The 21881-nt window shown below is 34.8% G+C and overlaps 3 protein-coding genes across 3 annotated transcripts in view; all 3 read left to right on the top strand.

Moving 5' to 3' along the window:
* On the top strand, positions 1 to 1931 carry LOC21398335 (eukaryotic translation initiation factor 5A-2). The gene is made up of 5 exons (XM_010108328.2): positions 1 to 248; positions 721 to 843; positions 989 to 1045; positions 1143 to 1217; positions 1502 to 1931. Exons 1-5 carry the CDS (start codon positions 123 to 125, stop codon positions 1601 to 1603), a joined length of 483 nt encoding a protein of 160 aa, XP_010106630.1. The 5' UTR covers positions 1 to 122; the 3' UTR covers positions 1604 to 1931.
* Positions 1932 to 3284: 1353 nt separating this feature from the next.
* Positions 3285 to 5864, top strand: LOC21398334. The gene is made up of 3 exons (XM_010108327.2): positions 3285 to 3644; positions 4044 to 4166; positions 5346 to 5864. The coding sequence occupies exons 1-3, from the start codon at positions 3386 to 3388 to the stop codon at positions 5495 to 5497; spliced, it is 534 nt and encodes a 177-aa protein (XP_010106629.1). The 5' UTR covers positions 3285 to 3385; the 3' UTR covers positions 5498 to 5864.
* An 11508-nt stretch (positions 5865 to 17372) lies between these two features.
* LOC21398333 (protein IMPAIRED IN BABA-INDUCED STERILITY 1) overlaps positions 17373 to 21881 on the top strand; it is a 7219-nt gene continuing 2710 nt past the window's right edge. The window contains exons 1-7 of the mRNA XM_024172404.1: positions 17373 to 18380; positions 19401 to 19685; positions 19801 to 20118; positions 20309 to 20536; positions 20762 to 20859; positions 21066 to 21153; positions 21265 to 21801. Of these exons, the coding sequence (XP_024028172.1) occupies positions 17964 to 18380; positions 19401 to 19685; positions 19801 to 20118; positions 20309 to 20536; positions 20762 to 20859; positions 21066 to 21153; positions 21265 to 21801 (1971 nt within the window). The 5' untranslated portion in view covers positions 17373 to 17963. The remainder of the gene's footprint in view (positions 18381 to 19400; positions 19686 to 19800; positions 20119 to 20308; positions 20537 to 20761; positions 20860 to 21065; positions 21154 to 21264; positions 21802 to 21881) is intronic.

Raw genomic sequence — 21881 nt, 5'->3', positions numbered from 1 at the left:
GAGTTCCGAGACTCCATTATTTCTCTTTTTCTTGTGCTTCAGAGTCAAAGGAGTTTCTTCAGACTTGTCTGAGTTCAAATCGAAGAAGAAGAAGAAGAAAATTAGGGTTTTGAAAAGCAGCCATGACTGACAGTGAAGAGCACCACTTCGAGTCCAAGGCCGACGCCGGAGCCTCCAAGACTTACCCGCAGCAGGCCGGCACTGTCCGTAAGAACGGCTACATCGTCATCAAAGGCCGCCCCTGCAAGGTCCGGTCCTTTCTCTCTCTTCTCTCTCTCTACTTTCTTTGTCCTGTTTGTTTTCCCGGAAAACTGTTTCTCGAGAAATTTCTCCGATCCTTGTTCCTTATCTATTTTTGCTTCGTTTCCTCTTTGTAAATAGCTGTGATGGTTTGTTGCGATTTCCACTTCTCGATCTCTAGGAAACTCTTTTTAGTCGAGATTCTCTGGTCCTTATCGCTAAATTTCCGTCTTTTTTAGGGCTTTTCGTTTATATGTTTTCTGTGATGAGAATTTTAGGTCTTTTTTTATTTTAATTTTGGGCTATAAATATTGGGAATTTTCTGAGGTCATGAAATTAGGTTAGGTGGTGGCTTGATTGTGTGTCTAAGTTGAGGTGGATGTTTGTTTCCTCTTTTTTTCCCCCCCTTTTTTGTGGGTTTTTTTTTTTTTTTTTTTTGTTAAATACTTGTTCTGAGTGTTTTGCTTTTTGTTGTGACAGGTTGTTGAGGTTTCGACCTCGAAAACTGGAAAGCATGGACATGCGAAGTGCCACTTTGTTGGGATTGACATTTTCACAGGCAAGAAGTACGATGACATTGTACCTTCTTCCCACAACTGTGATGTATGTACTCTCCAGATCTTGATTTTACTTTTCATGTTTCAACTTTCAATTTTTGCACTTTCTGTTGTTTTGCTACTAAGTACTAAATTTGTTTCATTGTTTTCTGTAACAATAACAGTTTTGTGTGTGTGTTTTTTCCGTACAGGTTCCCCATGTCAATCGTACTGATTACCAGCTGATAGATATTTCTGAGGATGGATTTGTATGTTCATTGTTGTTCAGTTTGTTTGCGTGTTGATTCGGTTTGGTTAGCCTTGTGAAATCAAACGCTTTACTTCTCACTAAATCTGATGTTGTAGGTGAGTCTTTTGACTGAAAATGGAAACACCAAGGATGATCTGAGGCTCCCAACTGATGACAGTCTGCTTACCCAGGTTGGAGAATGACCCCTTTTATTTCCTCGATTCGTTTCGCTATCTTATGCTCTTATCTAAATTCTAAACTGATTTTTCTTTTTTTTTTTTGAAGTGGGATACTGGGGTTTCAAATTTATCATCATATTGTTCTTTGTAATTCATTTCTTTTGCTTGCCTTGCTTTTTGATCATTTCCCCTTTTCTGCTGTTATGTTTTTGCCTTATCATGACTGGTATTTCGCCTTTTCGGTCTATTGTGTTTGATTCCTCTTCTTGACAATGTTCTTAAATGGTCTTTTGCAGATCAAGGATGGTTTTGCTGAGGGAAAGGACTTGGTTGTCTCTGTGATGTCTGCAATGGGAGAGGAACAGATTTGTGCACTCAAGGATATTGGCCCCAAATAGAGTCTAGTAGTCTTTGTTATGAGTATATCAGACTGGTGAAAAACTTGAACTTTAGCATATAGATGTCATAAGTCGTTTCGGCCTGCGTTTGGTAAGACTCTTAACTATGGTGGTGGTACCTGTTCCAGATGGGGTTTTGTGGTTCTGGAGACAGAAATTATCTTTTTATCTTTTTGTGTTTTATTTTCTCTGTGCTTTGGAGTCTTGATTTGCCGTCGAGATATTCAAAGATTACTATGGTGTTTGAACTGTGTAGAAATGAAAGAAAAGCAAAGATGATCTGCTTTCTTGGGGAAAGTAGCGTCTACATTTTTATGTGTCATTGAAAGAATGTTTCTTTGTCAAAGGCTTAAGAATGTTTTTCTTTTCCCCTTTTTTCCCCTCCTTTTCTCGGTTGGCGAAGAACCAGAAAACCAAAATGCAGCCTCATATGTGGGGATGTGTGGTCTGTTCTTCCCACTTTTTTTTTCCCCTTTCCCTAATGGAAAAAGGGGTAATTGTTGCCATTCGGTCTCCACTCCCCCTTACCTATTCGATGGAACAGAAAGGACATATTCGTTGAGTTCAATTTTTACTCGTGGGATCACAATTTGACGGTGCACAACACATTAATCGAGTAGGGTTGGGAGGTTGTGGACTAACGAATCTTGAGCGCATAATTTTTATTGTGAGAACTCAACCCTCCAGAGCCCAAAATATGTGTATGGTTCTGGCAAAACCAATAAAATCAAAGTAGTTTGGAAAACCATTTATGACTGACCGTACCAGCCTACTTGGTAAAGTTGTTCTATGTACCCTGCCCGCCATTGCATGTGACCGACTCTACGTGGTATAGATGCACAATATTATGAGTGATAGTTCGTGTCACGTGTTGTATCTATAAATTGAAATACGAACACGATACGATTATTTTACGGGTTGACACGATATGAAAATTATCTGTGACACGAAATTGACCCGTGAATCTGAAATTCACACGAAAATTGTATATTTTTATTTATTTTTTTACATATTAGAAATAACTTAAAATTTATAACACATTAAAATACAATAATATCCATTGAAATTAAGTAAATAATAGTATAAGATTTTAAGTATAATTATTATGATATCATAAGTTTATAATAAAATTAAAAATATGTAATGAAAAATATATGTATTTTTTAGTTTTTTACGAGTTTCGTATCGTATTCGAGTTAAGCGGGTCTATTTTGAAATTGATTCATTTTTTTCGTGTTAATTTCATGTCGATTCAGTTCTGATCTGAATCTCTTTTTTCTCAATTTTAATTTGTAAAATTCGTGTTATTTTTAAATCGTGTTATTGTATAATAACTCATATTACCAACCCTACACAACATGCTTCATTAGAAAGAGAACTATCCTGACAAAATGGCAGACAACTAGTGTCTTTTTTTCTTTTTTTTGGTGATAAGCAACTAGTGTCCTATTTGATAAGCAACTAATACCATTTTCATCAAATCATACATCCATTTCGCCTAAATATATATATATATATATATATTTATAATCTACGTATATATTCATAAAAAATTAGTATACATTGCAATAATTGGTTATTGGGCATCTTCTCATTGGATGGAAAAATAATGGACAAAAAAAAAAGAGAAATGGCATCTAATTATCAACCCAAAAAAACTTGGAGTCGGTGAAAGAGCGTCCAAGGATCGTTTTGAAGAAGTGCTGACGCTTCTCTGTTGTAGAAACACTCAGAGCTCTCTCTCTTTCTCTAACCAATACGAAGATAGAAAAAGAGAGAGAAATGAGTCCGTCATCTTCTTCTTCTTCACCTTCTCGTTCTCGGGGTAGTAATAATAATACTAACAGCAACAACGAAGAGAGACCGAGATTCTTCGACAAAAAGGCGAAGAGCAAATGCTGGGCAAACGCCAAAACGGTCCCCGGTCGCCACCCGGAGAGGTGGCGGAAGGACGCCGCCGGCAACGTCGTCTGCCGGCGCTTCGGCAACTGCCAGGGCTGCCTCTGCTTCGAGTACGATCACATCGTTCCCTTCTCCAAAGGTCTTTTCTTTTTCTTCTTTTCTAATCATTTTCTTTCTGGGTTCTTTATTTTTCATGTTTTTTGTAGTGGGCATTTAGTTTTGAATGTTCTGGTTAAGGTTTGTATTGGATTTGTGATTTTTGACACTTTTAAGGAAGGAAAAAAATATATAAATTGGGTTTAAAAGAAGCCAGTGTTGACATAATAAGTAGAAAAAACTAGAAGAGATTAACTCTTTTTGTAGGAAAATAGAATTTAGCAGCTTAGTGGAAGAATAAACTCTGAGGATGATATAATGTTGTATTTTTTTTTTAAAGTTAAAAAATCCTTGGTTATCTCAACAAATTAGAAGTTGTTTTGTTTTGTTTTGTTATTCTTGATGTGGCAAGATTGTTTAAGGTTTGAAGATTGTCTTGTAGGCGGTGAGTCCACTGCTGAAAATTGTCAGATTCTTCAAACTAGAGTGAATAGATACAAATCAGATAAAGATGGTGTGGATGCAACTCAGTTGAAGGGATATTCTTGTGAGATCCAGTTTACTGGTATGTCTATCTTTGCTTCACTTGCAAATTTATGTTTGGATATTTTTTATGTCCAGAAATCTCTGAATCCACTTTGTGAGCCCGAGTTTGTAAGTGACTTGTATGTAAGTTCTGATTTGCTGTGTAGTTCTTCAGCGATTAGGGGTTCACTTCAAGAATCAAACCTATATATATATATATATATATATATTGACTTTAAACCACTTAATTGTTATTTTTCTTGTCCAAGTTACAATTTAGATTCATCAATGCTTCCGCACATCCAGTTACTCCTCCCTGAGACTTCCTAAGGTCCTAGTTTCTGCTTGATAGACTAACTAATTACTAAACTTAATTGACAAATCAACCATATATTTTTAATCATGATTCTAGGGGTTTAGGATAGGAAGAGGGCTAAGCTCAACTCAAAGTTCCTAAATAGGGACTCATTATAATTGCTTTCGATGCGCATTGAGGGAGTAGTTAGTTGTACTAAGGTAAAGAAAGTTCTGGTCGTTTAATTTCCCTGCTGATGTAGTGATTTTCATCTACAATATCATACCTGTACCTTTCTAAGCAGGCCTATGATGTGATCCGTAATTGACAATTCTGTTAGACGGCGTCACAGTGTTAATTGTCAGAACTTTTTGTATCCAATCCCTATCCTATATTCTGTTATGACTAAATTAAGTTGAATATGCTGCGATACAAAATCGGTTTTACATGAAATTTTCATCCATTGCATACTTTATGGCAAGGTGTCCGCTAAGGCTTTCCTTATAGTATTGGAACTCATATCTAAACCACAAAGCCAAATTGAATTTAACAAATGTCGATGAGGTAGTGGTATATTTGTTACTCAAAATCACGTTTTCTCATCTATCGTTGGTGTCTATATCCGTGGAGCTGATAAAAAGTCAAATCACGACATTTTAGTGGTTTCTATTTAGTACTCCTAATCTAATGATGCTTCTTGCACTTTGCAGTATGCCGGTAAGAAACACAAGATGTTCAATATGTGTATTTTGGTTCTCGTAACTTGGCGACACTTAAACAATCACTATTGTTGTTTATGGTTGGGTAAATTTTGCTGTTTCCATCACTTAGTAATGTCATGAAATGAATCCAAATGTGGCTGCATAAGACTAGGGGGCCTAGAAGTTATGCGTCTAAATTTCTTTGCGTGTGAATTTGTTGCAGACAAGGAACTTGACTTAATCGAAATGGCTGTCTACGGTGATGTGATCCGGCCGGAATGCCGTTGCAGAACTGTTGCCGAGGTGCTCGGCAAGTTCAAATCGAAAGACCGTATGGCTGCCTGCAAGTTGCCTTACAACGAGGAAGGTTCATAGCAGCAAGAACCAAGAATCCTTCTGAAGAACTCCGGTTGAGGATTATTATTTGTTTGCATTTATTTACAATGATTCTTTAAATGGACTGATTCTATGATTCTTGGACTGAAAATTCTTGACCATGTACCTTACCTCAATTTTTTCATTGACATGCTAGTTGAAATGAATAGAGGGGACAATAAGTTTTCAACTTGTAAACAAAAGCAGGCTTCTCATTTGGGGAAGTTTCTGTATAAAACAATGAAAGTCTTATGTGGCATTTTTTCTGCCTTGTTGCTGCAAGTGTAGTGAGATCCATAATCCATAAAGTTTCTCTTCTTTACCATTTCATATTTTCCCCTTTAGAAGTTCCCCAGTAGCTTGTAAAATAAAGGAATTACTATTAGCAATGTTAATCATCATTGAAGTTTGTGAATTACGGTTTACACCATTGGCTAATATTATTTACACCATTAACTCCATCTAATAATGTCAACCTTAAATTTCACTCTTTTTTGCATCTTGCATTGTGTCAGGAAGACAAAAGGTGTCCAGTATGTGATGTTAATTGGTATATCCATTAACTTCATCAAGTCTTAAACATTCATGTTTTTTTCATTGTTGCATAAGTTCTGATTTCATATTAAAATTTGACATTTGATACTTCTAACATACTGTCTGCAATGTTTTGGGTTCGTCCGGTTATGCTTCAATATAACTAATCAATTAGGAAAAACAGTGGAATGCTTTTCTGAGTATTTAATAATCTTTTTGGAGTTGAGACGGGCGGGAATCGAGCTCGAGACCTCAATGAAGGTGAGTGTAAGATCAGAGGCGGAGACAGGTGACGCCCGGGGGGATGTAAGATCAGAGTCGGAGATAGGTGAGGCTCAGGGGGGCAGCTGCCCCTCGGACTCACTAGCTCCTTTAAAATTTTACCCTTATTCAAAGCTCTTTTTTTCAGCATAGTCTATGAACATACCCACTCTTAAATTTAGAGGAGCACTTCTATTTGCCCCGAGGGGGTAGATGTGGGAAAATTTCACAAGTTAGAACACCTCGGTTTTTAACTTTTGCCCTTAGATTAACCAAAGGGATATGAAAATTTCGTTGTCCTATTATGAACGGTTTAAGCATGTTTTGTTACAAAATTCAGAGAGAAAAGGTGTAATTTTACCTGAAAGAAATGAGATTTCTCTAATAGAATTAGAAAAAATAAACTATCAATAGTTATCTATTTTTTAATCTTTAAATTTATATAAAAATTATTTATTTTACATATTTTTTTAGTTTAACGTGAGTTTAATCTATTCCAATAATAAAAAATTAGTAGGAGCCCTCCTGAGAAAGTCTAGAAATAAATTAATATTATGATTGACTAGAGAATCTCTTTGGCAGACATTGGTTCAGGGGGTTGGCACTTTGCCACAATTACAAACGTGGGCATGACGTGCGTCTTCTTCGGTAAACTGTTTTGATGAAGACTCGCATGTGCTCAAGCTGATCCAAAATCACCTACAAATAACCATCAAACCAATAACCATCTGACACCTGGCACAAAATCCATGCAGAATCTAAGTTGAACGGCTGATGAGTGAGAGTCAAAAGTCAAAGATGAGATTTCCATGTAAAATGCTTATTATTTTCTAATCTATTTCCTAATTTCTCTCTCTTCTTTTTTTTTTTTTTTTTTCCTTTCTTGTTTCTAGAAGAGAAACTACATAAGCGTTCAATACAAGACATCAATAAGCATTACTTACTGAATAAGACATTTACAAAATAGACCTCTCTTTTGATAGATATAAATAATTTAATTATGACGTGTTCAAATAGGTACTCACCAATAATTTACCAAACTAATAATTTACAAATTAAAGAAAAAGAATCAAATTGACCAAAAGTGACCCTTACATTGACCCTTGAACTGCGGTAGAAAGTCTCAAGCAATTAAGGGTTTGAAAAATACCCTCCACTAAAACCGTGCTTTTTGGTTCTAAGAAAGACCTTAAAAATTTGCATACTCTATTGGTTTTGTTAGTTAAAAGGTCACTTTCTTGTAGTGTCAAATTTGACATTATAATAGTGATAATTATGCCAATAAGTAAATTTAGTATCCCAAAGCTGGCAAACATTATATATAGTCTACTTGAAATAGGATTTACTTAATTCATTTAGTGCATTGACCAAAACCATGGAAGCATAATGTGACGAGATCTAAGAAAACCACATACAATTTTAAAATAATTGCAGATAAGGGGCTAATCATTTGTATAAACACTATAATAATAGTAAACAAAAGCCTAGTGAGGTTGGAAGAATCTCTATGCATATATAAACAATATTTGGCAATTAAATTGCAAATTGTTAATTTCTTTTGATAATCCTAGTAATTGTTCGGTAGTTTCTTACTATTTCTTTTTTTTTTTTTTTTCTTAGAAGTAGTTTCTTAACTATTTCTCATCATATTGTATTCTCACACCCAAATTCTAGTGGAATATTAATTTCTCTGTTACTCTGCCAAGTGACAAAGGAACCAATACATTCCACCAATCCATTCGAATTCTAGTGGAATAATAATTTCAACTTTAGACTATTGGAGCCTCTGCCCTCAAATTAAGTGGAAGAATTTTTTTGATAGGCGCCTCTGCCCTCAAATTAAGTGGAAGATCTTTTTTTTTTTTTATAAGGCTTACAAAAGAAAATATGATTAGTAAGGTAATTTTTAATTGTCGTATTTTCATAAAATTTCGTTAAACTGCAATATTTTTTTTAAAATTGATATGATTTTAGTTTAATCTGATAATTAAAAATTCTATTTTATCAATGGTGTGTCTTTCCATACCCTACCATAAAATTTTTTTATTTAACTACTGTCTTAAGTTGTTTTGCATCTCATTCTTGCTTAGCTAATAGCGGATGAGGAATACCTAATGTAGTAGTTCTAGCATTAATTTCTACAAATTTTTGTGGCATGTCACATCGATATAAACTATATTGTATAACATAAAATTTACTTCTTTATGTCAGTTAGTGCACTCACTTGTTGCCGGGTAATCTTAGTCTATGCGTGATGAATGAAGTTGATGGGCAATGATTGGATGGAGACAACACTTAACCTACCTTTAAACCTAACCTTAACATTTTTCTTTTCATGATAACCGATTTGTGTGATATTTAGTTTGGCATTTCGTATTGGTATATTTCAATGGTGCTTTTTATGGTACGGTTACTCTATGTACCGAAAGTGCATGTCGGGCCTCGTTCGTTTCGCTGATTCGAGTTTTGTTATAATAAAAAGCTCTCATAAATAGTCACATTTAACTTTTTTGTTACAGTAAAAAGCTCTTACATAAAATCACATCTCAACTCAAATCAACGAAACGAACGAGACCAATGTTACATTTGATCAAAATTTTATCAAAATAAGAAAATAGAAAATTAATATAATTTGATGTACATCAGTTCAAAACAGAGCCTTTAAAATTCTCATACTATATGAGTTTTTTGCCACATGTCACCAAAACACCCATCTACATGGACCCTTTAAGTTTATGTCCCTTTTTTTTTGGTAAACTTCCGCTGCTATTATTACTATTGTTGTTATTTATTTATTTGTTTTAGTAGACACTAAATTCCTTTATTATACCCCCTAAAAAGAAGTCCTTTATTATAAAACAATAGTGTTGGTTTCTTGCATTGATGATTCTGCGAACAAAAAGGTTTATGGTTGTCGGATATCAAACCCATCTAACCCAACCTCCCAATAAAAATTAGGGTCCCGTTTATTTTGCTGATTCAAGTTTAGAATTTAAATTTTTTTATAATAAAAATTCTCATAAACAATCACATTTAACTTTTTTATTACAGTAAAAAACTCTCACATAAAATCACATCTCAATTCAAATTCTAAACTCAAATCAACAAAATGAACGAACCTAAATAAATGAAAGAAAGAAAAAAAAAAAAAGAAAAGGCCTTGATCAATTGCTTCCTTAATTTTTAACAATTTTTTCTTTTGAAGGTATAACTTTTCACATATTGAAAAGCTACTTTATTCATAAAATGTGTCATTATTGTCTGTCAGCACATTTCATAGAAGACGGAGCTTGCAAATTTCATTTAAAACAAAATTTTTTCAAGAGTTTCTCTAGTAGATAAAAAAAAAAAAAAAAGTGTGAGTAATTTTTTATTTTTAATCGTAAATTTTGTATAAAAAATTATTTATTTTATATATTTTTTTATGTTGATGTGATTTTAATTAAATTTAATGATCAATTTACTAATAAAGAGGCATACTGAAAAAAGTCTCATTTTATTAACAAAACTAGTTTGAAATATTCTAAAAAAACACAATTCCTTATCACAAAGAATAAGTAGTGATCCTCAACTATTATTCTTGTTTAAATCAAGATGCTTTATATACCAAAGAGCATGTTTAATTATGTTAAATTTAGCAGTAGATATCTTTCTTCTTTATGCATTATGCATGAGCGAAATTGCCTTTAGAAGAAAAGGGAAAAAAGTGGAATTGGGTACTTCTATACTATTGACAGGGAATCCTGATTGAATCATGGGAAGCAGCAATTATAGCTTGAGATGAGAATAGGAGTCATGGTGGCATAAATCACTTGGTGAGAATTTCCTATCAATGATCATAGAATGCTACTATAATAACATTATAGGCTTTATATCAAAATATTTCACCAATGTGAAACATCTTTCAAGAAAAATAAAGGGTCTCTAAAGTAGCATTTCTACCAAAAAATAAAATAAAATATATATGTATAGCACTTTTGATGTTACATTTTGCTATGGAATAATCTGCAGCTTTTCTTTCATGGTATACTTTTACAACAATAAAAAACGCTCAGTAAATTTTATGAATAATTCTAAAAATGCACGGTCAAAAATAAACCTTATTTTTGTGGTTGAAATGCTCGAATTTTCTATCCCTAAATGTTAAAAGATAGATTTTTGTCATTGGTTGATATTGACAAACACATTCATTGCAGGTAAATTTAATTCTTTTTAGTTTTTTTCCCCGAACTTTTATCTGTCTTGTTTAATTTTTAAAAGCCTCTGTGGTAAGACCTCTTAAAAAATTTTATTATAGAACATTCTGTTTTGACCGTTAGATTAAATTTTTAACGTTTAGATTTGTGTAAATTTATATTAAAAATTTACAGCGTGCCGCATAGAACTACTCTCTTGCAGATCTAACCGTTAAAAAAGTAATTTAACGGTCAAAACATGGTGTTCCACTGATGGGATTTTTTAAGGAGTCTCACCATAAAGAAAACCTTAATTCTCTAAATTATCTTTTAGTACATATTTTTTTAAAAAGCTTGTCCTCCTACTACGAGCATTCCTATTCATCCTTATAAGACTAAAACTCCACGACTCACAAACCCAACTTACTAAGATCTACATTTTTGTGAGTGATGGGGATTTATCCTATAAAAAGGGGACCTTTTCTGACCGTCCCTGTAGAAATAGAATGTCAATGATCACTTACTTTTCAGCCGTTAGATATGTATTAAAATTTATCTGTTCTGCATACTATTTTAATTTAATATGATTTTAATCAGATCTAATGATTAAAAATTGAGATTAATAGGGCGTATTACTGGACAAACTCCTTACAGATTAATACCACTTTTCTTCTACTGCTCACTAGTTTATTCTTTTATTTATTTATTTTTCCTTATTCTTTAATCAGATTAGAAACTGTCAAATAGGTAGTAGTGGGAGTGAGGGGCCTTCTTCCTTCCATTTCAATCTTCAAGTGAGCTTGACTTGAGCTCAATCAGTGGTGGGTCTGGACTTGTGCTTGAGCCAAAATTAGAATATTGGGGGAAGGGATGTCAACAGTCAACAATTCCCACCAAATCAACACACACATATCCTTTTTGTAGCAAAATGCTTTTGAATGTCCCTTGCTCAACAATTAAGCCACAGGTTGTCATGTCAACTCAAACTTGAGCATAACTCGTCTATTTTGTTTAGTATTGTTCACATCTCTAATTTGAGCTACTGTACTTAAACACCCTTTCCAAGTAATGAAACTTGTATTTTTCAGATTCAACATTGTCTTTATACTTTTTTGCAACACAATTTTTTGGTCCTTCTACAATAGAGCCTCTTGTTGGTAGTGCACATTTCTAATCGTTAAATCTAATTAAAATCACATTAAAATAATATATATATATACACACAAAAAAAAGATAAATTTAAATACACATCTAACGATTGAAAATAGACTTAAAAATAGTTCATTTTTCTAAATCCTATTATGGAAATTTCTAATTTTTTTTTTGTTTTTACAACACTTAAATTACTAAGATAAAACAATTACTAAAAAAAGGGACAAAACAAGTCTCAAATTGGGCATGTGAGTGCAAGTATATTACAAATAATATACTATGAATTCGTTTAGTTCGCTGTTTAAATTTTACTATAATAAAACTCAAATTTTAAATTTAAATTAATGAAGTCAACTACCTATATATTTTCTCATGATTATCTTGAGCTCTCTTCCCAACACCCCTAAAAAGGAAAACACCCTTTTTTTCTCATTTACATACACACAATATTCTACCTTTGTCAAACATCAATAGAGTCAAGCAAATTTTTTTTTAAAGTGATTGGGTCAAACATATTAAATAATTACTCCCCCCCTGCCCCTTAATCAAGTAACACTTGTATGTTTTTAATTAATAACAATAAAAATGCTCCAACACATCGTAGAGTTTTCACCTAAAAAAGAGAAATTGTTTGCAAATGCGAAAGATTAGTCTCTTTAGCCTAAGCAGCTTAGATATTTTCCATTACTAGCTTCAGAAATAAATTAAGGTTTTTTTTTTTTAATTTTCATTTTTCATTTCATGTTTGCAATTAGCATAGAGATGCTTGTCCCATTATCTAGTGGACCCACTATAGCTCCAACATGTGGGACCATTGCAGTAATGAAGTGCCACAAAATGTCAGAGGTGGGAACACTAAAGGGCAGCAAAAGGTTAGCGGAGAAAGCAAAAGTGAGGCGATGATTGTTTTCCCAGGGCCATTTTCCTTTGAGGAATTCTCTCTTTGGGTTTACTTTTTTTTTCCTCCTGTTGCTTTCCTTTCTTTAATAAATTAAGGTTTTTTTTTTTTTAATTTTCATTTTTCATTTCATGTTTGCAATTAGCATAGAGATGCTTGTCCCATTATCTAGTGGACCCACTATAGCTCCAACATGTGGGACCATTGCAGTAATGAAGTGCCACAAAATGTCAGAGGTGGGAACACTAAAGGGCAGCAAAAGGTTAGCGGAGAAAGCAAAAGTGAGGCGATGATTGTTTTTTTTTTTTTTTTAATTTTCATTTTTCATTTCATGTTTGCAATTAGCATAGAGATGCTTGTCCCATTATCTAGTGGACCCACTATAGCTCCAACATGTGGGACCATTGCAGTAATGAAGTGCCACAAAATGTCAGAGGTGGGAACACTAAAGGGCAGCAAAAGGTTAGCGGAGAAAGCAAAAGTGAGGCGATGATTGTTTTCCCAGGGCCATTTTCCTTTGAGGAATTCTCTCTTTGGGTTTACTTTTTTTTTCCTCCTGTTGCTTTCCTTTCTTTAATCAGTTCTCTCTCTCTCTCTCTCTCTCTCTCTCTTTCTCTCTCTCTCTCTATCTCGTTTGTTTAAGTTATGCTTATGCCATGCTATTTCTCTCTTGTTCCTTTCACATATCCCCTACTCCTACGTAAAATGAGAAAACACAAAGACGCATTCAAACTTTTTTAAAATTTGAAATACAAACCATTCAGCAAAAAAAAAAAAGAAAAAGAAAAAGAAAAATACAAACCAAAACAAAAACCCAAATGGAAAAAGGAAACAAAAAGAAAGAAGAGAATCACGTACACATATACTCACAAGACCCTCCTCTCTCCCATTAGTCAACAACCACCCAACGAAAAAACACACTACAACTTAAAAGAATAAAAAATGAAAAATGCCCAGAAATCTACAATATAAACAAAAAATTATCTCCACGAGCTCTCTCATTGGCTGCCACATAATATGGGGCCCACTCTTTTGTACTTTTTTTCTAAGGAAAGTGTTCTTGCCAGCCTTTTTCCCTCGTAGATTATTGGAAAACACAAAAAAACAAAAAACAGAGAGAATAAAAAGCAAACAAAACCGAGTGTTCACAAACAAAAACAAAACAAAACAAAAAATTTAATTGACACGATAGTCCCTAAATTCTTTAATAAATAACACTTTAATCTTTATTCTTTTAATTTTAACAAAATAATCCCCAACATCATTAAATTAGTTCAATTAAGTCCTTTATGTTCAAATCTGTCAAATTACTTACGTTAAAACCATGTCACCCCTCACGTGACCAATCATAAGAGTTATTTTTATAAAATCACGAGTTTTTTATTCAAACAAAATAAGGTGTTGTTCTTTTGTATTTTTGAGTTAGGGCGATGTTGACGGTTGAATTTCGACAACAGAATTATTCCGGGTTACCTCATGGTATACTGTTGGGTTACCGGCTTGAAATTATTATAAATTTGGGGTAGTACTGTTAAGGTGCTTTTTGTAGTGTGGTAATTTAATAAGTGTGGAAGTGGTGCTTGAATGAATGCAAAAGGCGCACAACTTTTATAGTGGTTTACTCTGTTAATGAAGAGCTACATCTATTGTGTATTGCATATATCTTTTGTTACTTTTATTACATCAGAAAAGTCCTGCTGATCCTTTGGGGCTTTGCCCCTTTTATAGCCCAAAGATTACTTCTTGGGCGGTTCTTCTTTGTAGGCCTATCCACTCGAGTGGCATACTACCCTATGGGCACAAACTATAGCCTGTCAATACCTTTTACATTGTCCACTCATCTAATTTGTCCCCTATTACGGCTCTACAGATCCTGTAATCCTCAACTGTTCGTTTCAGGCGATTTTAGGGGCTCATAATCAATCATTGCGCTACTGACATCTTTTGGACCCAGACGCAACATGCCTGCGTCAGGGATCTTTCTTGAGGCACCCCGTAACCCGTATTCTGCCCTCGACGCCTATACCACTAAACAAGGCGTAGCTTCGTTTGGCTGACTCTATTTGTGGTGCTTCCAATGCGCGTTATACAGGCCCCGACGGCTTCGAACGGTCGGCGGTCTAAGGATTCGTCCATACGCTCGGCCTTTCCAACATCCGGAAGGAAAACACGATCCAGACGTCGACTGCTATCTGACGTGGTAAACACAGGCCATGTGGAGCGCTATTACCGTCCAACGTGTCGGTGCACATTTTCCCACATAATAGGTGACTTGAGTGATGATCTTGAGTTGAGTTTGAGTTATAACTTGAATTGAAATTGTAACTTAAGTTTGTGTTTGAATGTGCACTTTTGAGTTATGATTTGAATTTTTGAGTTTGAGTTTGGGTGGGTCAAAACTTAAATTTGTATTTAGATAGTATTTTAATAAAAACTTAATGGTGATAAAAAATTTTAATAGGGTATATGAGTGAGGTTTTATTCATCTTTTCGTTGTGAATGCATAGAAAAAAATCATCTCAATCAGAATTAAAATGAAAAATTTATGACATTTTTAAGAATAAAAAAATACAATTTATTAACGTGAGTTTGAGTTTATGAACTCAAGTTGAAAGGGAAACTTGAATTCGAATTTTGCCTCAAACTTGAGTTCAAACTCAAATTTTACAAAAGAACATAAATTTAAATAAAATTGTAATTTAAATTTAAATTTTTTCTGAGTTTCGTTGCAAAGGAACAACCCTAAATATTTTAGGGCCTGTTCTTTTGGAGTGTGACTTAAGTGTAGTTTTTGAGTTGAATTTGAGTTATAACTTGAGTTAAAATTATAACTTGAGTTTATGTTTGGTTGTGTATATTTGAGTTATGGTTTGAAATAAGAATATTTTTTTGAGTTTGTGTTTGAGTGAGTCAAAACTTAAATTTATATTTAGATAGTATTTTAATAAAAACTCAATGGTGATGAAAAATTTTAATAGGGTATATGGGTGGGGTTTTATTCATCTTTTCGTTGTCAACACATAGAAAAAAATCATCTCAATTAGGATTAAAACAAAAAAGTGGTAGCATTTTTAAGAATAGAAAAAATATTGTTCATTAATTTGAGTTTGAGTTTCTGAACTCGAGTTGAAGGAGACACTTGAACTCGAGTTTTAGTCTCAAACTCGAGTTCAAACTTAAAAAAATATGAACTTGAATAAAATTAGAATTCGAATTGCATTTTTTTGAGTTTTTTAGATAGCCGAACACACCTTTAAAAAACATAATAAAATATAGAAAACAAACTCTCTCCTCAACAAACTCTGTCTCTCTCCTCTCTTCTCGCACTCTTTACGACCGCCCTCCGCCTCCACGCTGCGGACTTGGTGCCCGGTTTCCTCAAGACCCGCATCAGCCATCGTTCTTCTTCCCCCATTGCGCCGTTCGTCATCGCCTCTCGAACGCCGCCGCCACCTTAGGATTTGGGTTCTGGTTTTGTGATTTTGTTTTCGCAAAAAGATCTGCGACGGTGGAGGGGCGGCGGGGTCTAAGGCACCCTCGATAGGGGTAGGGATGGACGGTGGGCTGGAGGCGGCGTGATGTGGGCATTGATCTGAAGTGGGGCTTGGCGCCGAGGGAAGGAAGATGACGTGAATAGAAGAAAGCGATGCCAAGATCTGATTTTGTTTTCAAACCTAGATATACTTTTTCTTCTTTTTTTTTTTCAGTTTAAATGTTTTAATAATATGTATGTTGGCAATTTGTGTTATTGAAGTTCTCATCTTCAATCTTTGTTCGCGCTTCAATTTGATCTCTGGTGTTGGTGCTTCAATTTGATATGTTCTATTGGATTGAGGTAGAACTTGGAAGAAGCAAGAACAGTTTTGTTTCGTCAATTTGGTCATATGGGTTTTAACGTAAATAATTTAATAGATTTAGACATAAAAGATTTAAGGATTGTTCATTTATATCTAAACTTAAAAAAAATTTAAATTTATATTATAATTTTATTTAAATTTATATTCTTTTATAAAATTTGAGTTTGAATTTAATTTTTAACTTGAATTTGCGGTTAACATTTGAGTTTGAGTTTTATTTTCAATTCAAGTTCCTAAACTCAAACTTAAATTAATAAATAATATTTTTTTTATTTTTAAAAACGTTATAACTTTTTTGTTTTAATTTTGATTAAGATGATTCTTTTTTATGCGTTCACAATGAAGAGACGAATAAAAATTGACTTATATACTCTGTTAAAAATTTTCATCATCATTGAGTTTTTATTAAAATATTATCTAATATAAACTCAAATTTTGACACACCCAAACACAAACTTAAAAAGATTTTTATTTTAAACTATAACTCAAATGTACATAACCAAATATAAACTTAAGTCATAATTTCAACTCAAATTATAATTCAAATTTAATTTAAAATCTACACTAGGCCATCATAACTTAAAAATATAACTGAACAAGCCCTTAATTGCACCAATTGAATGATGTTAGGGACTATTTTATTAAAATGGAAAGAATAAGGATTAAATTATCACTTACTGAAGAGATTAGGACCATCTGTGCTAATTAAAAAAAGAAAAGAAAAAAAGAGGAGCCTCACCCATTTTTCAGCCAGCCAGCCAGCCAGCCAAGAGCCAACCCCAACTAAAATCTTGACATTCTCTTTCGTTTCATTTATTTTCACACTCGTTTTCATATATTTGTTCTCTATCTCTTAAAAAAAGAAAAAAATATATAAAAAAAAGAAACACGTACAAAAAATGGTACAAATGGAAGAAGTAAAAAGTAGTTCGTAGTAGTATTAGTACTAACTAGTTTATGTGTGTGTATGTGTTAGCCGTTGATTTCGCTGTTGGGAATGAAACCGCATTAAAACCAAACGCCCCCTTCTTGTCCGCCATCTCCCGCGATTGTCGCACAACTTTAGAGAGAGAAAGATAAACCGAAAAAGGAACAATCGAAAAAAGGGAAAGTGAGAAAGTTTCTCTCTTTTTCTTTTCTAGAGAGAGAAAGAGAAGTGTGTACATGAAAATGGCAAAAAAGAAGAGCACAAGATTGTTTCAACATTGTAGACTTGAATAAGTGGTGGTATAAAAACCAAACCCCATTTCCCATTTCTCTCTGATTCCGTCCATTCTCGCTCTGCCACAAGAAATCAGAGAGAGAGAGAGAGAGAGAGAGAGAGAGAGAGAGAGAGAGAGAGAGAGAGAGAAAGAGAGACCATTTCTCTCTGATTCCGTCCATTCTCGCTCTGCCACACGAAATTCAGAGAGAGAGAGAGAGAGACCATTTCTCTCTGATTCCGTCCATTTTCGCTCTGCCACACGAAACTCAGAGAGAGAGAGAGAGGAGAAATTGGAGATTACCTAACTCGGTTTGGCTCGTTTCCCGATCTGGGTCGGACCGGGGCAGCTCCGAAACCGCCGGGGTTTTATGGTTCCGCCATTAAAATGGGTTGCGTGAGCTCCAAGCAAGCCGTGTCCGTGACGCCGGCGTTCGACCACTCCGGGGCTCTGAGGGACGGAATCAGCAACAACGGGAATTCGGGTCGGAGCCGGGTCGGATCGGAGGTTTCCGAGAAGAGAAACGGCGGCGGGTCGGGGAGGAGGAAGGGGAAGGTGGGGAGTGGGAGTGAGTTGGTGGGGAGCGAGTTGGGTGAGTCGGGAAGAGCGAGTTCGAATGTTAATGTTAATTGCAATGGTAATGGTAATGGAGAGTCGTTGAGTTTTAGATTAGGAAATCTTCAGAAGTATGTGGAGGGAGAGCAGGTGGCGGCGGGTTGGCCGGCGTGGCTCAGCGCCGTTGCTGGAGAGGCCATCCATGGATGGGTCCCACTAAGAGCCGATTCATATGAGAAGCTTGAGAAGGTTTTTTTCTTTTTTGTTATTGTTATTATTATTATTAATTAAAGTATAATTAGACATTTTAGTCCAAAGTTTATGTTTTTGTTTTGGTTTTGATAATAATGGTTTTGCATTGCTGATGACTTTTTTTTTTTTTTTATAACTTTTTTATTTCATTTTGTTGATCCTTTTCACTTGAGAAGGTTCAAATTTTTCTTTATTTGTTGATATGGTTTGCATTGCTATTATTAATATTTTTTGTTGAACTTGTTGATTGTTTTATGATTAGTTTTCGGTTTTATTGATGCCTTGTTTTATCTTATCCAAGAAAATAAAAAATGGAAATGTAGTCCAAAGTTCGTGTTTTCGGTTGATGTGATATTGCTTGCATTGTTAGAGATTTTTCTTTTCCTTTCATTTTGTGGAATTCGTGGATCCTCTCTCTCTCTCTCTCTCTCTCTCTCTCTCTCTATATATATATATATATTTATTTATATTTTAATCCCTTGTCGAAGAAAGAAAAGAATGGGAACTTTGAGAAATTTGCGCTGCAAAATGAGCTTAAGGATTCTTTTGTTATTATTATTATTATTATTTTTTTAAATATGAAAAGTGGAAAAGATGAGAAATTACTTGCTTTTAAGTGAAAAAGATGAGAATTTTGTTTGCATGAAAGTTGAAAAGAATCTAACTTTGTTGTCGAATGCTCTTTTTTGGAATGTGTATGCTTCTTCTTTCGCTAATTCTATTCTGAACTTTACTGTGTTAACTAAATTGTTCTTGGTCGGATTCAGCTGTGAAAGTTGCTTTTTTGTTGGGAAAAAAAAGTTCCAAAAAAATACATTCTCAAAGTTCTTTGCTTATAGAGGCTGTACTTCAAAATATTGAGACTTTTCAAAAGCATCGTTTCTTGACTCCACTAGTATATGCTTTTCTCATTTGACTTTTATGTGCTTAATTGATTGTGATTGTTTAAATTCGATCTTGATAATTCTCTGTTTTCACCCTTTTTTCCTCTTATGTGACGTCTATAGTTTGTAACAGATTGGACAAGGTACGTACAGTACTGTATTTCGGGCTAGAGACCTTGAGACCGGGAGGATAGTTGCCTTGAAGAAGGTACGGTTCGACAATTTTGAGCCTGAGAGTGTAAGGTTTATGGCGAGAGAAATCATGATTCTTCGCAGGCTTGATCATCCTAATGTAATCAAATTGGAGGGCTTGATCACTTCCAGACTATCATGTAGCTTATACCTTGTGTTTGAGTATATGGAACATGATATTACTGGACTCTTATCTTGTCCTGATATCAAGTTCAGTGAATCACAGGTACACTAATGGTCTGTTCATCTTTAACTATATAGATTTTTGAAAGACAACATAATTGTTGTATTCTCTGTATTAGCCTTTGCATTGAAATTCTCGGGGTTGATTACATTTTCAGATTAAATGCTACATGAAGCAATTGTTATCTGGACTCGAGCACTGTCATTCGCGAGGTGTAATGCACAGGGACATAAAGGGTTCGAATCTTCTGGTGGGCAACAATGGGATTTTGAAGGTGGCTGATTTTGGATTGGCAAACTTCTGTAATTTCGGGCACAGGCAGCCCCTAACGAGTCGCGTTGTGACGTTATGGTACCGTCCTCCTGAGCTTTTGCTGGGGTCAACGGATTATGGAGCCGCTGTAGATCTCTGGAGTGTTGGGTGTGTATTTGCGGAACTGCTCATGGGGAAACCTATTCTTCAAGGGAGAACAGAGGTAACCAACCATACTTATTTATAAACTTTCTGTTTTTAATCTTAGTCTTCAAATCTCCGATCTTGAAGTTTACGTATAAAAAAACAAAGTATACAATGGGAAATATACTTTTGCAGTAGAAACAATTTCTTTGTTGGTTTGACTTCTTTGTTTAGAATTATTGGTTGTTATTTTCTTTGTTTTCTCTCAGGTTGAACAATTACACAAGATTTTCAAGCTTTGTGGCTCCCCGCCGGATGACTACTGGAAAAAGTCCAAACTACCCCATGCAACTCTTTTCAAACCACAGCAACCTTATGATAGTTGTCTACAAGAGACTTTTAAAGATTGTCCCACAACAAACGTAACCCTTCTCGAGACACTTCTTTCTGTCGAACCATACAAACGCGGGACTGCCTCCTTGGCTCTTGCGTCTGAGGTAATAAAGCAGCTACGTTGTATTTTTTTTTTCTTTTGTTGCTGGCGACAAGGAAATTTATCTCGTATCTGTGTCTGTTACATTTTACTTAATGTTGATTCTTGTTCTTGTGCTTGTGTGCCTTAAAAGAATAACAAGAGACTATCTGTAAAACTTCTACCTGTTTAGCCTTCATATTCATTGTGATTTACGTATAACACAGTATTCTTTCTGTGTCACTTTCAGTACTTTTCGACAAAGCCTTATGCATGTGATCCGTCAAGCTTGCCGGTGTACCCACCTAGCAAAGAGATTGATGCTAAAAACCGGGAGGAGGCAAAGAGGTGAGCATTCTATTTTTGTGTTATGATGAACTTATTCACTTTAATACACAGATTAGTATATGATACCTTGTACATAGGCTTTATAGTTCAATACACTCGTGACTCGTATTATTGACTCATATTTTCCTGGTTCATCTGTTATATTAAACATTCAGTGTACTGTTCTTTTTGAGAAAGTATTGAGTATGTGTTTACTGAAATTTCAGAAAGAAGAGCAGTGGGAGAGTTCGTGGGCCCGAAACAAGAAAGCCGACAAGAAAACCCGTTGTAATCAGCAAATTGGCACCAGCAGAGGTCTCTTTCTTTGTCTACAAAAGTTCTAATTTAAGTAAATGCTGATATATTTAAGTGCTAGAGTTTCTAAGGAAGCTAGGTACTAATGATCAGCTCAACTTTACCTTGCAGGACTTGGCAGCCCAAACTCATGACTCGCGTAAAAGCAATGGTTGTCATATACATATTCTCAAAGATGAAAATGGCATCTCATCCGGGGAGGTCGCAAAACCATCAACTGATAAAGAAGAAGAGGCCTTGCACATAAAGAATGAATCTCAAGGAGACATACCGTTTTCGGGCCCACTACAGGTTTCCACGTCAAGCGGCTTTGCATGGGCTAAAAGACGAAAAGACGACGTGCCCACAAGATCCCACACTCGATCTATATCAAGAGGAAACATTTTTAATCCAGTAGAACCTTCGGTTGCGTTGCATGCAAAGAATAATTTTGATTTGAAAAGGCATGAAAATGGAGATGTTATGCACAGGGGAAGGACCGAGTCTAGAGGCCATGATTCGTACGAGATTGCTAAGCTTGCAATCCAGAATCAATGGGGCAAGTTTGAGCGTCCAGATTCTTTTGATGCTTCTGATGTTTATCACTCGCAGGAATTGTCTTTGGCACTTTACCAGAGAGAAGGGCTGGGAGCTACTAAAAGTGATCTGGTAAGTATGTAACTGAAGAAACAAATATGACACTGACTTCCAACTCTTTATACTTTGAAATCTAAACTTACATTTCAGCA

The sequence above is a fragment of the Morus notabilis genome, unplaced genomic scaffold, assembly GCF_000414095.1.
Source record: "Morus notabilis unplaced genomic scaffold, ASM41409v2 Scaffold70, whole genome shotgun sequence".
In the NCBI taxonomy this organism is placed as follows: Eukaryota; Viridiplantae; Streptophyta; class Magnoliopsida; order Rosales; family Moraceae; genus Morus; species Morus notabilis.
The sequence above is the reverse complement of the archived record's forward strand: the minus strand, read 5'-3'. Positions and strand labels throughout refer to the sequence as shown.

What these genes read in the sequence shown, in the direction of transcription:
- LOC21398335 (XM_010108328.2), top strand. Translation starts at nt 123, where the DNA reads ATGACTGACAGTGAAGAGCACCACTTCGAGTCCAAGGCCGACGCCGGA. An exon ending in CTTCTTCCCACAACTGTGAT is followed by an intron (nt 844 to 988) that starts GTATGTACTCTC and finishes TTTTCCGTACAG; the next exon opens with GTTCCCCATGTCAATCGTAC. An exon ending in ATATTTCTGAGGATGGATTT is followed by an intron (nt 1,046 to 1,142) that starts GTATGTTCATTG and finishes CTGATGTTGTAG; the next exon opens with GTGAGTCTTTTGACTGAAAA.
- LOC21398334 (XM_010108327.2), top strand. Translation starts at nt 3,386, where the DNA reads ATGAGTCCGTCATCTTCTTCTTCTTCACCTTCTCGTTCTCGGGGTAGT. An exon ending in CATCGTTCCCTTCTCCAAAG is followed by an intron (nt 3,645 to 4,043) that starts GTCTTTTCTTTT and finishes ATTGTCTTGTAG; the next exon opens with GCGGTGAGTCCACTGCTGAA. An exon ending in TTGTGAGATCCAGTTTACTG is followed by an intron (nt 4,167 to 5,345) that starts GTATGTCTATCT and finishes AATTTGTTGCAG; the next exon opens with ACAAGGAACTTGACTTAATC.